Source organism: Phocoena phocoena, chromosome 10 (genome assembly GCF_963924675.1).
Source record: "Phocoena phocoena chromosome 10, mPhoPho1.1, whole genome shotgun sequence".
NCBI classification, from domain to species: domain Eukaryota; kingdom Metazoa; phylum Chordata; class Mammalia; order Artiodactyla; family Phocoenidae; genus Phocoena; species Phocoena phocoena.
In genome coordinates this window covers 83539412-83557731 of record NC_089228.1, presented here as the reverse complement: position 1 = coordinate 83557731, position 18320 = coordinate 83539412, and the positions used below count along the sequence as shown (strand labels likewise).

Below are 18320 nucleotides of genomic sequence, written 5' to 3'. Positions count from 1 at the left end.
GATAGTGGGAAGCCTGGAAATCCTGGTTGCCTGAGAGGAAGCCATGGAAAACAGAAAGTGGTAACTGTTGTGTGTGGAGGGGAAGAGGGACAGAATCTCTAGTTACTTTTGCAGGAGCAATCTCAATGACTTTGTTGGCAGTTTGCCCCCTACAGTGTGTTAAGGTGAGGACTAGAGTCAGAGATAGGAGGACTTTCCTTCAAGTAGTTTAGCCTTGAAAGGGAGGGAAGAATGGCAGCTGGAGTGGAGCAAGAGCCAGGGGCAGCCACTGCTTCTCCAAGCAAGTGCCTGGTGATGTGGTCTTCGATGTTTCTGAGAGAAAGGGCATGTCCTCCTGCCTGGTGCTCTGAGGAAGCTCTGCTTTCTACTGAATTTTAGTGTCAATCTTATGCCAGCTCTGTAGTCAATCAAGCTTTACATCAGAGCATGGGGGGGGGTGCACAACAGCATCCTTACAGGACTGAAAGATCTAGTCTTATTTCTTATGATACAGAGCCTGTCATCCTTTTCTTCTCCTTCCCCTAACTGCTTCCCTTGAGTGGAGGTAAGGGCATGGTTGCTAACGGGTTAACTCGGGGACAACCACCGAGAGGTGCTTCCTAGAGAGCCCGGGAAGTGGCATTGATTCCCACCGAGGCTTCCTGTGCCCCATCCTCAGTTTTTCTCCAGCATCTGGAATCTGTTCATTCCACCAAGACATCCTTTGGCGTTACTTATTGTGGGATTCGGGGTGGGGTGCAGAGGAGGACGCTGCAAAGGCACGGACTACAGGGGGCAATCTGTGAAGTTGCGCCCTAGGGGTGTCCTGGGCCCCTGGACACGCGGAAGGGGACCACTGCAGTTTTACAGTATAATTGTGATTTCCCACCTTTCAAGAATTTTCCGAAGAAATACAGCTCCCAGCTAGACTGAGGCCCAAGTACTGCCTTGGTCCAGGATGGCTAGAGACTCGAAGGAAAGCGCAGCCTTGGACGCCCAGTCTGCAGAGGACCGGACCGGGATCCTGACCGTGAAGGTGGAGAAGGAGGAAGCCTCAGCCTTGGCTGCTGAGGCGGGCGCCCCAGGCAGCCCAGCTCCGGGCTCCGAGCACTCCCGCCAGCGCTTCCGAGGCTTCCGCTACCCGGAGGCTGAGGGGCCCCGCGAGGCTCTGAGCCGGCTCCGGGAGCTCTGCCGACTGTGGCTGCGGCCAGAGGTGCACACTAAGGAGCAGATCCTGGAGCTGCTGGTGCTGGAGCAGTTCCTGACCATCCTACCGGGGGACCTGCAGAGCTGGGTGCGGAAGCAGCACCCGGAGAGCGGGGAGGAGGTGGTGGTGCTCTTGGAGTATTTGGAGAAGCAGTTGGATGAGCCGATGCCGCAGGTAGAGAGAACAGGTTTAGCCTGTGAAAGCTGTGGTCTGTTTCTTCCTGAAATCTCCAGATCAGAGTGAGGGGCTTTTCTTTAAGATCCAGAAGTTCTCAGTCTCTTTTTGTACCTGAACCTCTTTGCCAGTAAGGTGAAGTCCCTGGACTCCTTCACATAATAGTATTTTTTAAATACATAAGGGAAAAGATAAAGGATTTAAAAGAACTCAATTATATTGAAATACAGTTAGCAAAGCATTAAATGTATGATAAAGTTATATATGTGCTTTTTAAAATTAATGCACTAAATATTAACATCTAGAGACAGGCCTAATAACTAGTATAATTTCAAAGTGGCGATGAATGACTTTGACATGTACCTGGTTGTAATGTGGTATGAGAACACCTGCAGTTTCAGTTGGTGACAGATTCCTGTGTACTGCTCATAACACCTTGGTTTGTTGCTTGCATTCATAATTGAAGGAAATGCTAAATTTTGCTTAGAAGCTAGTAAAAATAAAGTTATTTTTCCTATTCACATTCATGGAATACGTGGGAGGGAGTCGGTGGACAACAAGTTGGAAACCCCAGGGTTCATTTTTACTTGCATCTTCCTGAATGTTGTATGAGCCTATTTTCCCTTTGCAGTATTCTGTGTCCTTGTGTGTTCCTTTCAGCGTGTACATAACCAGACCAAAGACTTCTAACCTGTGACCCTGAGACCAAGGTTCTTGAGTAGGCATTAGTGCCCCTTAGCCCTGTAACAGAGAAGAACAGAGAAGAAGCATTTCAAGTCTCAGCTTCAGGCTCTTCATTCTTTAGATATGGGAAATTCTAAGCTGTACATGAGCTAGTTATTACGAAAGTGACTTGAAAATTAATTAATGACAAATGTCTGGAAGGAAACTTTTATTTAATGAGGACATACCATGTACCAGGCCCTGTGTTAGGTGATTTCACACACCGCGATCTTATTTGCTGGTCTCCAAAACCCTGTAAGCTAGAAATTATTATTTTCATTTTTTAGATAAGAAAACATATTAGTATTCTCTGAGAACTTAGCCCCAATTCCCAAAGAGTTTTCATAAAAGCACAAATATATATAATGAGGGAGCACAGAGTAATGCTTAAGAGCGTGGGCGCTGGATTCATTCTGCCTGAGCTCCCATCCTAACATTTCTGCTTTTACCTGGGTGACCTTGGGCAAGTTGCTTAAACACTGTGCCTCGGTTTCCCCATTACAAAAATACAGATAATAAAAGTACCTAGCTCATAAGGTTGTTGCACTCTGCATCAAGTGAGTTAATATTCACAAAGCTCTTAGAAATAGTGCCTGGGAAATAGAAAGTACTAGCACATAGAGAGTGTGGTAGAAGTGTCTGATGAATAAATAAATGAATGGCTTCTAGGTCCCAGGTGGTGAACAGGGGCAAGAACTGTTCTGTTGCAAGATGGCAGTGTTGACACCAGCTCAGAGGTCACGAAATACCCAGTTCCAGCCAAGAAAGGCTCCACTCAAGCATGAATCTCTGGGATCCCACTCCCTACCAGACAGAGGTGAGTATTACCTTCTGGGCAGTATGAATTCTGCAGACTTCAACCAGTTTTATTTAAGGATCACCTACAAGATCTACTGATAGGTGTCTTATATGCCCCTTGCAGATCTACTTTACTTTGAGACTAATAGGGAAATTTCAAACAATAGTGGAAAGCTTTCCTAACCAAACCTGGACACGGTAAATAAGACTTTATTAAAATTGGTGTTTGGAAAGAGTTGATTTTTGTAGCAACACAGTGATCTCCATTCATTCAACATATATTTCTGGAGGCTCCCTACGTGGTAGCCAGTGTTGTAGGTACCAGGGATAGCATTGTCAGTAGGACAGATTTCTTCCTCCAATGGAACTTACATTCTAGTAAGGAGAATAGCAAATAAATTAATATGATTTCAGATATTGGTAAGTGCTATGAGGAATATAAGGCAGAATATGTAAAGCCAGTCAGAATATTCCAGAATTGTAGGATTTCTACAAACCAAAGAGTATAAATCTTCTAAACCTGTCACTTAGAACAGGGTGAAAATCACTCAGTAGGAAACTGTTATATGTTCCCAAGTGTTCCCCACTACTGTGAACATCTGGGCAGATTTCCAAGACAAACAACACTGGGATACACCAGCCAACAGGAAATCTTTATTTCTGAACAGAGGTCCTAGCCTAACCTAACTTGTTTCCTGTCTCCAGCAGAGTTCACCTTTCATAGGAAAACCTAAACTTCCCCTTTACTTCTCTCAAATCTGAGCAAGTTCTATATAGGCAGACTCCCATTTCCTCTTTTCTGGGCCCAGCCTTATCTGACTCCTCTTAGTCTTTCAGAACTAAAGAATAAAGCACCCAGGGCTTCCCTGGTGGCGCGGTGGTTAAGAATCTACCTGCTGATGCAGGGGACATGGGTTCGAGCCCTGCTCCGGGAAGATCCCACATGCCGCGGAGCAACTAAGCCCGTGCGCCACAACTACTGAGCCTGCGCTCTAGAGCCCACAGGCCACAACTACTGAGCCTGCGTGCCACAACTACTGAAGCCCATGTGCCTAGAGCCCGTGCGCACTCTGCAACAAGAGAAGCCACCGCAACGAGAAGCCTGTGCACCACAATGAAGAGTAGCCCCCGCTCGCCACAACTAGAGAAAGCCTGCTCACAGCAACGAAGACCCAATGCAGCCAAAAAAGAAAAAAAAGAAAAAAAGAAAAGAATAAAGCACCCAAAGAGCTACTAAAGAAATTTTAACAACAATAAAAATCCTTGGGACTTCCCTGGTGGTCCAGTGCTTAAGACTCCGTGCTTCCACTGCAGGTTGCGCGGGTTCAATCCCTGGTCAGGGAAGTTCCTCATGCCGCGTGGTGCGGCCAAAAAAAGAAACCACAGAAATCCTCTTATTCCCTCTCTCAGCAAAATTCAAGATTAAAGGCTCTTCAGATGGAATGCTTTGTTTTGTTTTTATGTTGCTACCACTTCTTACCAAGGATCCAGCCCATCGTTTTGTGCATCTGTGGAGTATATCACATCTCTTCAGGCCGTAGGATTTGAGCTGGCAGGGATCAGGAATTTTGGAAAGACACACTGTATAAACTTCTTTATGGGAATTTATGCAGTTTTTGAACTTGGACTTCACGGCTTACGGAGGCTGAATGCCAGGGAGGTTGAATGTCAGGGTCAATCTCATCCAGAGCTTCTTTCCTTCTTAGTTCTTCAGGTTCCTAGGCTTGCCTCTGGAGGGCGCTGCAGAGAAGATGAAGTGGTAGCCGCCAGGCTTGCCCCAGAGTCCCAGGTGAGGTGGAACCCCTGTCCCTCCCCCAGCACCCAGCACCCTTCACTGCTGATGGGCTTCCCATCAGATCCCTTTCTCTCCATGCCTCCTCCACCCTCATCCTGGATCTACATGGAGTTTGAGTATTCTCATTTATCCCAAGGTTGCTAATCATCATCTGTCATTATTTTGGTATTCACTTAAGATTTTCCTGTTTCACTCCTAGCTTGGAGACTGTGCTTCCCTGCTCTTCCTAGCCATCTGTTTGATCAGCTCCTTCATCAAGGAGATTTTCTTCTTCAGCAAGGGAAATTTAGCAAATACAAACTGAAGATTTTGTTGTGATGGTGATGTAGTTTTGTTTTTTTAAGTATCATAAACTGTGCTGCTAGTGAGGGATATAGAGTCATGCCCACTGCCCTCTAGGAACTTAAACTTGAAGGAACAGATAAGGCGTGTGCTTTTAGTCTAAGATTTAATATTACAATTTGAATAGTCTTTACTTAACCTGGATTTTAATTTCTTACCCAATCTTTCATGTCCTGCTTGAAGATCTCAGTATTTGAGGCTCCGTAGAACCTATTTTCCCTGGTTTTTCCTCACCTCAGACCTAGATTTCACTGTATTTTAAAATCATTAATACAAATAAGCCCCCATCCCCACTTTGCCAAAGCACACCACAAATATTTTGAAAAGTTTGGATATGGTTCCACTCCTTTCACTGCACTGGCCCTTGTTTTTCCAAACCTTTCACCTTCTGGACTGTTTAGATGTTTATATGAAAGTATTGATAATGTGTGTATTTCTTTCCTTTAATGGTTATTTTTTTGACAGAGATGTTATTAGAGATAGGGTTAAGTAGGCATAAGTATGCCATACTTGCTTTTTTGTAAAGAGCTCCTGTAAAGGGGATGCTCCTTCATTGCATGTACCCAGCTTTGGGAGTGATTTTGGACAAGAGGAATTACATGGAATTACTCACTGTTTCAGGGGCTGCTGAAAATGGAAGATGTGGCCCTGACCCTCACTCCTGGATGGACACAGCTGGATTCATCTCAGGTGAACTTCTACAGAGATGAAAGGCAGGAGAACTGTGGCAGCCTGATCTCCTTGGGTAAGACTAATGGGCACTGATTTCTTATAAGGTTTCCTGGCTTCCTTTGTGTATTAGAATCTACTAGGCTGTTAGAAACTGTTTGAATTATGTTTGGAATTAGAACCACCATTTCTGAATCCCAACTACTAACCAGCTGTGTGACTAGTTTATTAACTCTTCTGAGCCTTGCTTTTTTATCTGTCCTGCCAGTGTCCTGGTCAGTTCAGTTTAAGTGGGATGAAGGAGGTACAGCCCTTAGTACAGGTCCAGCTCATAGTAGATGCTCAGTAAATGCTGATTTCTTCCCCTTCCCTTCCTGTTGCTAGCCCTGATAGTGCAGGAGAGCTGAGGGATCTCTTCAGGAAGTGGGCCATGGGACCATAGAGTGAGAGCTAGAAGTGAGCCAGGGATTGAATGCAGAGCCTGGCCTTAGAGATGAGCGTGTAGTGCAGAGGTGCATAAGATTGCCTGGCTTGTCTGAGTTCACGTAGCTCACTGGCAGCACAGTGGGGGCTCCAGCTCAGATCTCCCAGCACTGATGCCAGTTTTATTTGGCAGACCCTGCCTCTGCCTGGGGTGCAGCCAGAGATGACTGCACCTTCCAGTGGTCAGTGAGTTCTGAGTTCCTACTTTCCCTGTTTCTCATAGAACATTTCAGAAATCCTTTCACTTGCCTTGTTTACTGTCACCTTCTGCTCAGCCCTTTTAGTATCTAATCCTAAGCACATGGCCCTGCCTTACTTTCTTAGAACTTAGAGCATCTGCATTTATCCCCAGCACAGTCTTCAGGCCTCACCACCTTCCCTCCAATCTCTCCATTCCCAGATTGTACCCTTCTTCCAATGGCCCTATTCTCATTCTCAGGTCTCCCTCCCCAGCACCCCTGTTCTCCCCCTTTATTCCCATCTTTATTCTAATACTTAAATCTTCATCCATGGCATATATACACCTCTGTAATTCTTGCCTCCCTGGAACTCATCACGAAGCTCTTCCCTGTGGCAGGACATAATTGACAGTTGCTGGCCATTTGTTGTTCAGGTGGCGCAGTGCAGACGAAGATCAGGGACCTGCCTCCAGACGAGGACCATCCAGGACAAGAGTCTGGGCAGATGCCATGCCACCTGGGTGAAGCCATTGGCCAGATTCCTGCACGTGCAGAAGCTGGTGCACAGGAGGGCAGGTTACAAAGAAAGCAGAAAAGTGCTGCAGGGAATAGGCGGCATTATTGTCATGAATGTGGAAAGACTTTTGCTCAGAGTTCAGGCCTGACTAAGCACAGGAGAATCCACACTGGGGAGAAACCCTATGAATGTGAGGAGTGTGGCAAGACCTTCATCGGGAGCTCTGCCCTCGTCATTCATCAGAGAGTCCACACTGGGGAGAAACCATATGAGTGTGAGGAATGTGGCAAGGTCTTCAGTCACAGTTCAAACCTTATCAAACACCAGAGAACTCACACCGGGGAGAAGCCCTACGAGTGTGATGACTGCGGGAAAACCTTTAGCCAGAGCTGCAGCCTCCTTGAACATCGCAAGATCCACACTGGGGAGAAGCCATACCAGTGCAACGTGTGCGGCAAAGCCTTTAGGCGCAATTCACATCTCCTGAGACATCAGAGGATCCACGGCGATAAAAACGTCCAGAATCCTGACCGTAGAGAGACCTGGGAGAGTCAGGAGAGGATGGGAAGCCAGTGGGAAAATGTTGAGGCTCCCGTGTCTTATAAATGTAATGAGTGTGAGAGAAGTTTCACTAGGAATAGAAGCCTTATTGAGCACCAAAAAATCCACACTGGTGAGAAACCCTATCAGTGTGATACATGCGGAAAAGGCTTCACCCGAACTTCATACCTTATTCAACATCAGAGAAGCCACGCTGGGAAAAAAATTCTGTCTCCATGACCCATGTCTTATATGCCAGAGTTGGTGCTCACTCCTCGTTGAACTGAAGCCACCGTGGAGCCCTTGCTGACTAGAAAATTGTGAGCTGGGCTTTATTTACTCCCACACATCATCAGGTGTTTGTTAGAAAATAGAGACTGGCTGAGGTGAATTATCTTCTACATCTTAGAAGGTGATTGAAAAAAAAAAACAACTTGTTTGATAAGAGGCTATGGGAGAGTTGTCTGGAAGAGGTCAGACCTGAAATGATTCTCACCTTTTAGACTTAAATGGGCTTCTAGACTGGCTAATTAATCACCCTCGGCCAGCACTTTATGACGTCTCCTGGGTGGATGGCTCTGATTTGGGGGGCTGCTGCTCTGACTGTTCATTTTGCCTATAATGAATTCCTCACCAGTTGGTTGGATCAATGATGTCTTATACCCCCATTGTGCCTTGCATACAGGTGCTATAAACATTTATTAAATATACCAGTGAAACAACCTTCATAGCTCTGAAAATCTAATGTTGTCTAGATTTCTGAGGACTATCTAAGGCCATTTGTGTGGCCTTAGTCTAATTCTCTGAGGTTCTAGATTCTGGGTCTAGAATATTTATCTAGATTCGGATTCTAGTATATTTATTGTCAAATACGTAAGATTGTCATAGTTGGGGTGGAGGAATCCATATTTTTTCACCAGCATAGTAGTTATAGTAAGAATGCCTTAAACAGCTTCTTTATCATTAAGACATTGTGAGACTGCTCCATCTGTACAATTCCAGTCTATAGTCAACGTTAACTACATTAGTTCATATTAATTTTGCTACTCTTTAGGGGGAAACCTTTCACATTCAGGTAAATAAAAATCAATGTACCAAGTCAGATCAAAACTATTATGAATCTTGACGAAAATCCTATGATGCGAGAATTCCCTGGCTGTCCAGTGGTTAGGACTTCACACTGCCACTGCTGAGGGCCCAGGTTCAATTCTTAGTTCGGGAACTAAAATCCCACAGGCTGTGCAGCCAAAAAAGTTTAAAAATTAAGGTAAAAAATCCTATGATCCTCAACAGCTTGTTCCTCACCTTTCGGTTATCTTGGGCCTAACCAAGTGCCAAGACACCATCCATATCCCTCTCTCCCAACTTAAAGCCGAGTGTGCATGAAAGCTCATGCCAGCTAAGCTTAAACTCCCTCCAGGTCAGAGGATTCACACCAAACGTTTATAACAAGTATTGTTCATGTTTTTAAAACTGCCCTGTGGTTGGGGAGAGGGAGATTGGGTCAGAGGCAGCCAATGTTGATAGAGACCCAAGTATGGGCAGTAGGAGAAAGTGTATCTTTTCAGAAACACATTGGGAGTCCTGGGTATCTGACCAAAACGATTCCACAACATTCAAAGTATCAACCTGTGAAGTCAAGACTCTCAAGAATTTCATGATATCTCCTGTTTTCACCCAGATCACCTTCTGCTAAGTTCTTCAGAGACTCCTACCTTCTTCGTAGGTGCCTGAGTGCCCGTCCCCAGCTTCCAGCTTTAACAAGAATGGGTTCTGCCTCTGAGGAAATCATCCCCAGCATAGCGTTTTCTTCTGTTCTCAAGTACCCTTGCTGGATTCCTGCTCTGAAGTACCCCTGGCTGACTAGGGACTTTGCAAACTGTGGGGCTCTTCCTTTATCATTTCCCTACAATCTTTCATTGCCTTCATTATCCCCTTGTTGCAGTATAATTTAAAACTTTAGTGTTCTAAAATCCTGTAGACGTCCTCCAGTTAATCTTCTCTAGCCTTTTAAAATTTCCTTTTAAATTAACCGTATTTTTGTTACCTCCGCAAAGCTAGCCATTTCCTCTTGTCTCCTTATCTTTATTTTTCCTAAATATTTGCTAATAACCCTGATCTTAAACATTGTTCATTTTTCTTTGGTGTTTGTTTCTTATGTCATGTAAAGAGATACATATAAAGCCTTTTACAAACCAGAAAACATTATACACTTAATAAGTATAATTTATTGAGATTAACAAAGGAACACTGCACCTCCTTTCACTCTTTCTGCTCCTTCCAAACCTAAAAGACTTCTCCATAGAGGAAGGAAAGATTATAGAAAACTACTTTTGAGTGCCTACCATGCCTGACAATGAAAGCGATAAAGCATACACACACACATGCATACATACTTGGGCTTAAGCTTTCAGTATAGTAATATTGACAAGACTTGCACATAAAAATAAGACAGTGCCATGGTAAATGACTTGTGAGTGGTGAACTGAATGCTGTGGAAGTTCAGAGGAGGGAAAGGTTACTTCTGGCTGTGTGCTATTGCACGGACAGGGTGACATGTTAGCTGAAAAGACTAAAGGAGTTTGTCAAATTTAGTAACTAAGGCAAGTTTGCAGAGATACATACATTGTAGCGGCCTTCAGTGCCAGAGCAAGGGGTTGAAATTTTATTCAGTAACACTGGGGAGCCACTGACATTTTATGATAAAAATATTATTTAGGAAACTATCTGGCATTATTGTGTAATTTCAGATTAAAAAGTTACTTTGCTGATAGGCTTTTAGACACCCCACTTTTGTATATAACAAATGTGTGTTTATAAGTAAGTGAATTATAAAATGGGTTTAACTCTAGCCTATTTAAAAGGATGGTCAAAAAAATTATTTTCAGATGAAATTAGACCCCACAAAATAAGCTGCTTAATTAGATATAAGCAGTATATAAAGTGGAATAAAACGTCACTTTTCATGCTTTTAAAAATTGTATTTAGGAATTTTAGTGTCAATTAGCCATTCTGTTGGATTGGCCAAAAAGTTCATTGGGGTTTTGGAAGTTTTTAGCCAATCCAATACTTCACTTCTCCAATTGAAACAATGCTGAAATCCCCCATTTTCTTTCTTCTTCCTTTTCATTAATAAGTAACTAATTATAGCTATTTTTTCTACTTGGGTAGAATGAACAGTTACAATGAAAAGAGATTTTTGATGAATAGCCCTCCTAGATGGGTTCTTAATTTTGGTAAAGATGTGTGTATTCCTGCAAAAGATTCTGTTTCTTTTCCTTCTCCGGCTGCGTTGGGTCTTGGTTGTTGAGCATGGGCTTACTCTACTTGCGGGTGAGCGGGGGCTACTCTTTGTTGCGGTGCATGGGCTTCTCATCGTGGTGGCTTCTCTTGTTGCAGAGCATGGGCTCTAGGCGCCTGGGCTTCAGTTATGGTGCAGGGGCTCAGTAGTAGTGGCTCACGGGCTCTAGAGCATAGGCTCAGTAGTTGTAGCACACGGGCTTAGTTGCTCCGGGGCACGTGGGATCTTCCCATGTCCCCTTCATTGGCAGGCGGATTCTTAACCACTGCGCCACCAGGGAAGTCCCTCTTCCTCCTCCTTTAGTGGGAAAAAAAATAGTAGGAGTGCCAACTTACCTCACAGGCTTGTGAGGATCTGCTCGTACAAAGAAGTGCTGGATAAATAATCTGAAAACGTTAATATTGATAGAGAAATGGAGGTTAAACACTTTGTTAGCCAAAACCTCTATATATTGGAATGACAATTGTTTAATAGTAAAGGCTCTCTAAAAAAAGTGTCCTGACACAAGCGTGTGACAGTGATGTCCCAAATCATCTGTGCGGTTCCATCTCAATTATTCATAATGAGAACTTTACTCAGTAAACTTAATTTGTCTACTTTTCTCTAAACCCACTTTTTAGTCTATCTTTTGTTACTCCTTGTGATAGCTAAAATTGGGTCTGACGAATTCAAATGCAGGAACCTTTTTTCAGTCAGCTCTGTAGATGTGGTACCTGTTTTGTACGTTTTAAATGGAGTTGCTGCTACAGAAATATCTGGGGATGACTACTTTCCTGTGGACTTTTTTTGTTAACATAACATTTTATTGTAGAAATATCCTTTTATTTCTGCATCTACCCACATTTCTCACTTTGTCTGTAGCATTAGCAAGTCCTTTCTATTTACCACATCAATCTAAGACCTTGGAATTTGAACATAGCAAGTGCTCCTGGTCTCCTTTCCCAATTAATGGCTGAATACTGTGATATATTCCTGCCTGTTCCATGTATTTTGTTTATTAGGAATTGGGTTGTCATCCAAAATCCTCTGCACAACTTTCCAAATTCCCATTTTTATTCAAATTTCTAAGCTACTTCAAGATTTTTAAGGGTCTAGGAAAAAAAAAATCTGAACAACCCTAATGTAACTTATTTGTATAATAGTAATAAACCATGTGATTATTCCTTTCATCTGAGCGGATTCTTAAACAGCTAACACATTGCATAATTTCCAAGCTGTCAGAAAATAACTATAGTTTCAGGTATTAACTAAAGTGTTAAAACTTTTAACCGTTTTCTTCCCTCTGTTCCTCACCAATTCTGCCCATCAGCATTGGGATCCTCGGAAATGAAGTTTGTAGCCTTTCAGACCCGCTACAGCAGGGGGTATAGAAGGGCTGAGACATATGTGTGAGATAAATGACAGGCTTACCAGAGCATCCTTAGCCCCTAGCAGAGTTCCTATTAAATGAGTGAATCTGGAAATTGATCCAGCTTGTTCTTTTGTATTATTTGTGAAATAAAATTCATATTTTATGGCAAGACAAGGAAAACTTAAACATAAAAAATTTTCTCTGGGGACTTCCCTGGCGGTCCAGTGGTTAAGACTCTGCATTTCCACTGCAGGGGGCCTGGGTCCGATCCCTGGTCGGGAAACTAAGATCCCGCATGCCGCGTGGTGTGGCCAAAAGAAAAAAAAATTTTTTTTTCTCTGCCCTTTGGCCTCCTCTCTTTCCTCTACTGTGCATTGCGTATCTGCATTATGCATCAACCAAACCTCCCCATCAGCAGAAATACCTGTTCAACCATAAAGAGAAACATTCTAGCACCAACAAGGTACTCCTTAAAAGGTAGCATTCCTTCTTAATGGGAAAAAAGCCCCTTAAAATGAAATGTAGAGAAAAGCTCTCTCTCCATGTTTGGGCCTCTGTCATCATTAGAAAAATTCACTCTGGAGTTAGTTTATAAATGTGATCATATTGTCTATGGCGCTGCTTTTGCTCTACAATGGCAGCACCCCAATTAAGCAAAATGTTATTTTCTCAAAAAATTTTTTTCATTCTTCCCATCAGAAGACCTGTATTACGAAAAATTGTACTCAATTATTATAGTTTGAATAAGATAATTATATTTCATTAATAAAAATGTGTGGAAATTTGTTTTCTGTCTTATTATGTAAGTGCATATGTAATATCCTCAATTTTGTCTCTTGGTCCACAAAGTCTAAAATATTTACTATTGGCCTTTTACAGAAAAAGTTTGCTAATCCCTGTTCTAGATAATAGTTTTCTTAAGGAACAAAACTATATTCTAAAACTAATTTTCCCATATATTATCTGAAAGAGATATTCCATCAATCAATCAATATTTGAAAACCCCATCTAATACTAAGTGGCTTAATTTTATCCAAAAGAATATTTTTTTACATATAATATGACATTTTTACTTACAGAGAATCTGTAATACTTTATCCATTGTGATATTTTCACCATACATGTGACCATTCATTTTTAATACTCCCTCCTATTTGCCAGTTCCTAAGGTAGCATAGTTTATGGCAGGGCACCATGCCAGTCCTTGTCTCCTTCAATCACATTACTAAAATTTTACTTAGATCAAATGACCTCATTTGGTTCTATTTAATTTCTCCATTTTATTCATTTAGACACCTAGCATCAGGAAAGCACCATTCCTAAGTTCTGACTTAACTTTTCTGTCACTTTCCAAGTCTGTCAACTAACTGAGCAGGTCAACTTAACTACAGAGAATGAAGATGATGGTAATGTCTATGCACATTTAAGATCCAGGGGAAGTAATCTTGCATGAAACGTTTGCCATTTTAGAGAGTAAACAAAGTGTGTGCAGAACGTGGTTCCCAAACAACAGTTTCTGAAAAGCTCAACTAGATAAGGAGACATCTACAAGCCTGGGTTAGATGCTTCCCTGTGTTTTGCGAATTTAAGAATACAAATCATGACTCCAGTCCTCACTTAACTCAGGCTGAGCTCAAACTTTGATTTTAAAATAAGTTCTGGGTCTTGCTTCCAAGTGGGATTTGGTAGTCATTAATAAACGTAAACGTATCTCTGCCATGAAGATGGTGGAGAAGGTCCTTTTTAAGGAGTTAACAAGAGGAGCGTGAGAAGTAGGGAAACTTCACCAAGGGGTAAAGATAAAGAGGGCGGAAGTGAGAATGATAGGAGAGAGGGTATCAAGATGCTTAACAGCAAGTAACCATGTAGAGAAGGGAGTGTTTGAACAGTAAAGGGATTCATTGATGCGAATTCCTCTTTTTACGTTCCCACGGGGCTCAGGATGGGGAATGTAAATCCTGACAACAGGCGCGGCCACGCCCCCTTTATCCGCTCTTGCGAAGAGGCCACCACGCAGCCTCAACCAAAACAGGGGCCTCACAGCCCACATGCTGATTGGGTTTTCTTCTGGCAAGCTCCGGAAGCGGAAGTCGTGCGGCCGACCGTTGCTAGAGCGCTTGCGTGGTCGGGAATCGCCGTCAGTCCCTGTCTTCGTAGTAACTGCCCTTGTGAAAGCGTGGCTCATGGTGCCAGTGTCCGGGTCGCGCTACCCCGAGGACATCCCAGCCTCTAGGAGACGCCGACGCAGCTCGTCGGGGAGCCTGCCTTCCGCGCAGACCAGACCATCCCCGTGGGGGCAGCCGTTCCCAATCCCACTCGCACTCCCGCGGCCGCGAGGGCCTCAGGCCTCAGTGGGGTGGGTCGGGCGTCGGCGCTCCTTGTACCTTTAGCCGCTCTGGATCTCGGGAGCGGCCCAGCGGGCTCCGCAACTATGCTTTCTCGTCCTCTTCTGTCTACTATGGCCGATACCGCTACCATCACCACCACTATGGGGGCGACAGGCAGTGGGCGGAAGACTATGAGGAGAAGGAGGAGAGCTATCGTCAGGGGAGGCTGAAAGAGAGAGAAAGGACTGGGGAGTTGGGAGCACCTGAGGTGTGGGGGCTGTCTCCAGAGTTTCCTGAGCCAGATTCTGGTGAACACACCCCAGTTGAGGATGAAGGGGTAAAGACTAAGAAGAACAGCAGTTCACGTTCCCGCTCTGAAGAAAAAAGGAAAAGGGCCAGTCGTTCAAAAAATAAGAAAAGAGGGCTTCCCTGGTGGCGCAGTGCTTAAGAATCTGCCTGCCAATGCAGAGGACACGGGTTCGAGCCCTGGTCCGGGAAGATCCCACATGCCGTGGAGAGAAAACCTGCGTGCACAGCAATGAAGACCCACTGCAGCCAAAAATTAAATTAATTTAAAAAAAAATAAAAGAAAGAAAAAGTCCAGAGGAAATATTCTGATAATAGCGACAGTAATTCAGACTACGACACTAGCTCTGATGATAAAAAGAGAGCAACAAAATCCAAGAAGAAAGAGAAGAAAAAGAAACACAGAGCTAAAAAGCCCAAGAAAAAGACGAAGAAGACTAAAAAAGAATCGAGTGTCAAAAGCTGTAAGGATTCAGAAGGGGAGTTGCCAGAAGATATCTGGATTGAGCAGTCAAAGATTGCAGATAACATGGCTCTAATAGGTCCAGAGGCACCTATAATACACACCTCTCAAGATGAGGAACCTTTGAACTATGGCCATGCTCTGCTTCCAGGTGAAGGTGCAGCTATGGCTGAGTATGTAAAAGCTGGAAAGCGTATCGCATGAAGAGGTGAAATTGGGCTGAGAAGTGAAGAGATTGCTTCTTTTGAATGCTTAGGTTATGTTATGAGTGGTAGCAGGCATTGCAGAATGGAGGCTGTGCGACTGCGTAAAGAGAACCAGATCTATAGTGCTGATGAGAAGAGAGCCCTTGCATCCTTTAACCAAGAAGAAAGACGGAAGAGAGACTAAGATTCTAGCTAGTTTCAGAGAGATGGTGTACCGAAAGACAAAAAGGAAAGATGACAAATAAGCACTTTTGTTTTATAGCTGGACTTTTAAGAATTTTATCTGACCAAAATTAAAAGGCTTTATGATGCTGCTGTACCTACTATAAGTTCCTCAAGAAAAAACTGCTTTTTGAGATCTCTTTAGCAATTTATTTTTTGTTATTTTTAATTTTAAAAGTAAAATGTGCAATTCAAACACTACAGGAGGAAAGTCAGTAAAATGTAAGTCTTTTACCCCAGCCCCTGATCCTTCTCCCCAAAGAAATCTCTTTTTGGAATCTTCTATATCTGTCCATAAGTTCCGTGTATATACAAGCATGTATGTTGCAGGCTAAAAATTGGATCTATTAACCTGAAGGGTTTTTTGTTTTTTTCCCTGTTGCTCTGACTTTTCTCTGTTTGAGGGCTTCATTGCCTCATGGAGCCGTTCATTTACCCCAGGGAGAACCAGAAGAACCCCAGAAAGAACAAAGGATTCAATTGAGTGTATATTTCTGGTTTCCATTTAACACTGAGTTAAAAAGTAGAGGTTTATTGGCTCATTTTCCTCTTCAGGCTGGTTTCCCTTAAATAACGAAAGGGCTGCCAAAGCTCCTGAGTTTGGTTATATATTTTCCTTGTCCACCTATGAAGGGAGAACATTTTTGTCCTGGCATTCCAAACAAGAATACTGAGATGCAGCCTAATTAGATTAGCTTAGGTCACATGCCCTTCCTCACAAAAGGAATTGTTGCAAGGGAAATAGAACGGCCTACTCCTGAATCTGCAGGTTTTGTCACCCTGATGGGCTACATGGGCAAGGAATGGATACCTGAGTGAAAATCAGAGTAATGTTGGGAAGGGGGGGTAGGCAACCAACAAATGCTCACTACAGTTTTGAATGATTTTTTTAAAAATATAGAATAGAGAGTACAGGTGCTGAAAGCCAAAGTTTTCTTGAAGAAAAGCTTGGCTTTGACTTAGAAGCCGAGTACCTGATTGAAGGGGTGATAGGATTTATCCATAAAAATAGATATAAAAAAGATAACGATCCAGAGTGCTTGAGTATTCCAAAGAGTAGATTAGGCACCAGCTAGACTAGGAGGAGAAAGAACAAAATGAGAATAAAGGAGGAGCTCATGAAAAGGAGATCAGATCAGGTGGGACCAGGTGGACAAGAGAGTTAGCATTGAGAGACTGGCTAGCACCAATGCTGGAAAAGACTTTTAGAGTGAGCTCCACTCATGTTCTGTGGTAAGGCTTTTGTTGTCATCCAGTGACATCTTCCTGAACTCTGAGACTTCAGCGCTAACCAAACTAATTTGGATAAGCCCCTTTTCAAGGCTCAAGACCCTGGTAACCCCACAGAGCTGAAGGAGAAGGAGTGCAGTTCTAGAATCTGGCAGGACAGAGTGATGTAGAAGGGCACTTTTACCCCAGTATGTGACTTGATTGACACTGGACCACACTACCTTGAGATTTTCCCCAAAGAGAGTTGGGTGAAAGCCGCCTTGTTACATATGTATATTTCCATTTTTAGAAACAAACCATACCACACTATACAGATGGATCTATACCTTGCTTTTTTCACTAAACAATATATATTGGAGATATTTTATATCAATGCTTGTAAATCTATCTCTTTTTAATGACTTTATAATATTGTATGGAAGAACCATGTTTTATCCAATGTTTAAGATGTTTTCTGTATTTTGGTATTATACAATACTTGCAGTGAAAATCTTTGTGGATGTATGAGAGTATTATCTGTAGCATACTCATCTAGAAATAGAATTAATTTTTGGGTCAAAAGTCCTTTGGGTCATCTAAAAATGGCCATCTAGAAGTGGAATTATTAAATCAAAGGGAAGATATTTATAAGTGCTTTCTATGTGCTAGGCACTATAGCAGATATTAGGGATAAACCAAACAGCAAGTTAGGCTTGATCCCTGCCATCAAAGAATTTTACATGCTACTGGGATACTTGTAACTCATGGCTGTAATGCAACAGTGCCTCTGATCATATAGAAAAGGAAGCTTTTATTTTAAATATCCTATGAATGGACCTGATGGAAACATATAGACGGCCGTTTTGTTTACAAAAATGAGGATAATCCTGGAAAATGAAAATCTCAAGTTCGAAAATTGATTTGTATTATTAGTGAAATGTAGCTCTGTCCTGGTAAAAATTGCATTTTGATTTGTTCTCACCTTATCTACCTCTACCCCTTCCAAAAGATACAAACAGACTACATAAAAATGCACACCTTGAATTTTTGTTGAAAAACTTGTTTGTCAAGCTACATTAAGTGTATTTATTTTCATGGGATAAACAACGCAATGCCAATAATCTCAGCCTTGATAATATGAGTGACATTTAAGAAGCCAGCCATGGTAGGGAGTTTGAAAGGGGGTAAATGAATTAGAATACATTTACTTCCTTTTAAAATTAAAATTTATGTTTACTCCTTGCATAATTTTTTGGGGGGAAAGCACTAATTTATAAATTTGAAAAATCAGTTGTATGTTTTCCCTTCAGGACAGAATATTAACTTCTAATTAGTAAAATATTTGCATTGACTGGATTTGTTAGCCTAAGGAAAAGTTTGTTTTTTTGTGTGTGGTACGCGGGCCTCTCACTGTTGTGGCCTCTCCCGTTGCGCAGCACAGGCTCCGGATGCGCAGGCTCAGCGGCCATGGCTCACGGGCCTAGCCGCCCCGCGGCACGTGGGATCGTTGCGGACCGGGGCACGAACCC

The 18320-nt window shown here is 42.8% G+C and overlaps 3 protein-coding genes across 3 annotated transcripts in view; 2 read left to right on the top strand and 1 right to left on the bottom strand.

Annotated features, from left to right (window-relative positions):
* LOC136129040 (zinc finger protein 665-like) overlaps positions 1 to 18320 on the bottom strand; it is a 472691-nt gene that overhangs the window by 399830 nt on the left and 54541 nt on the right.
* LOC136129044 (zinc finger protein with KRAB and SCAN domains 4-like) lies at positions 938 to 7646 on the top strand. The gene is made up of 5 exons (XM_065885125.1): positions 938 to 1360; positions 2753 to 2900; positions 4588 to 4670; positions 5640 to 5763; positions 6784 to 7646. Exons 1-5 carry the CDS (start codon positions 938 to 940, stop codon positions 7644 to 7646), a joined length of 1641 nt encoding a protein of 546 aa, XP_065741197.1.
* NKAPL (NFKB activating protein like) lies at positions 14242 to 15605 on the top strand. The gene is given in 4 exon segments (XM_065885133.1): positions 14242 to 14361; positions 14363 to 14825; positions 14979 to 15540; positions 15542 to 15605. Coding segments are annotated over 4 exon segments (1209 nt in total).

Excerpts from the sequence above, each read along its gene's own strand:
- LOC136129044 (XM_065885125.1), top strand. The coding sequence starts at position 938 with ATGGCTAGAGACTCGAAGGAAAGCGCAGCCTTGGACGCCCAGTCTGCA. Across the intron at positions 4,671-5,639 it reads GGCTTGCCCCAGAGTCCCAG|GGGCTGCTGAAAATGGAAGA; the intron begins GTGAGGTGGAAC and ends TCACTGTTTCAG. Across the intron at positions 5,764-6,783 it reads TGGCAGCCTGATCTCCTTGG|GTGGCGCAGTGCAGACGAAG; the intron begins GTAAGACTAATG and ends TTTGTTGTTCAG.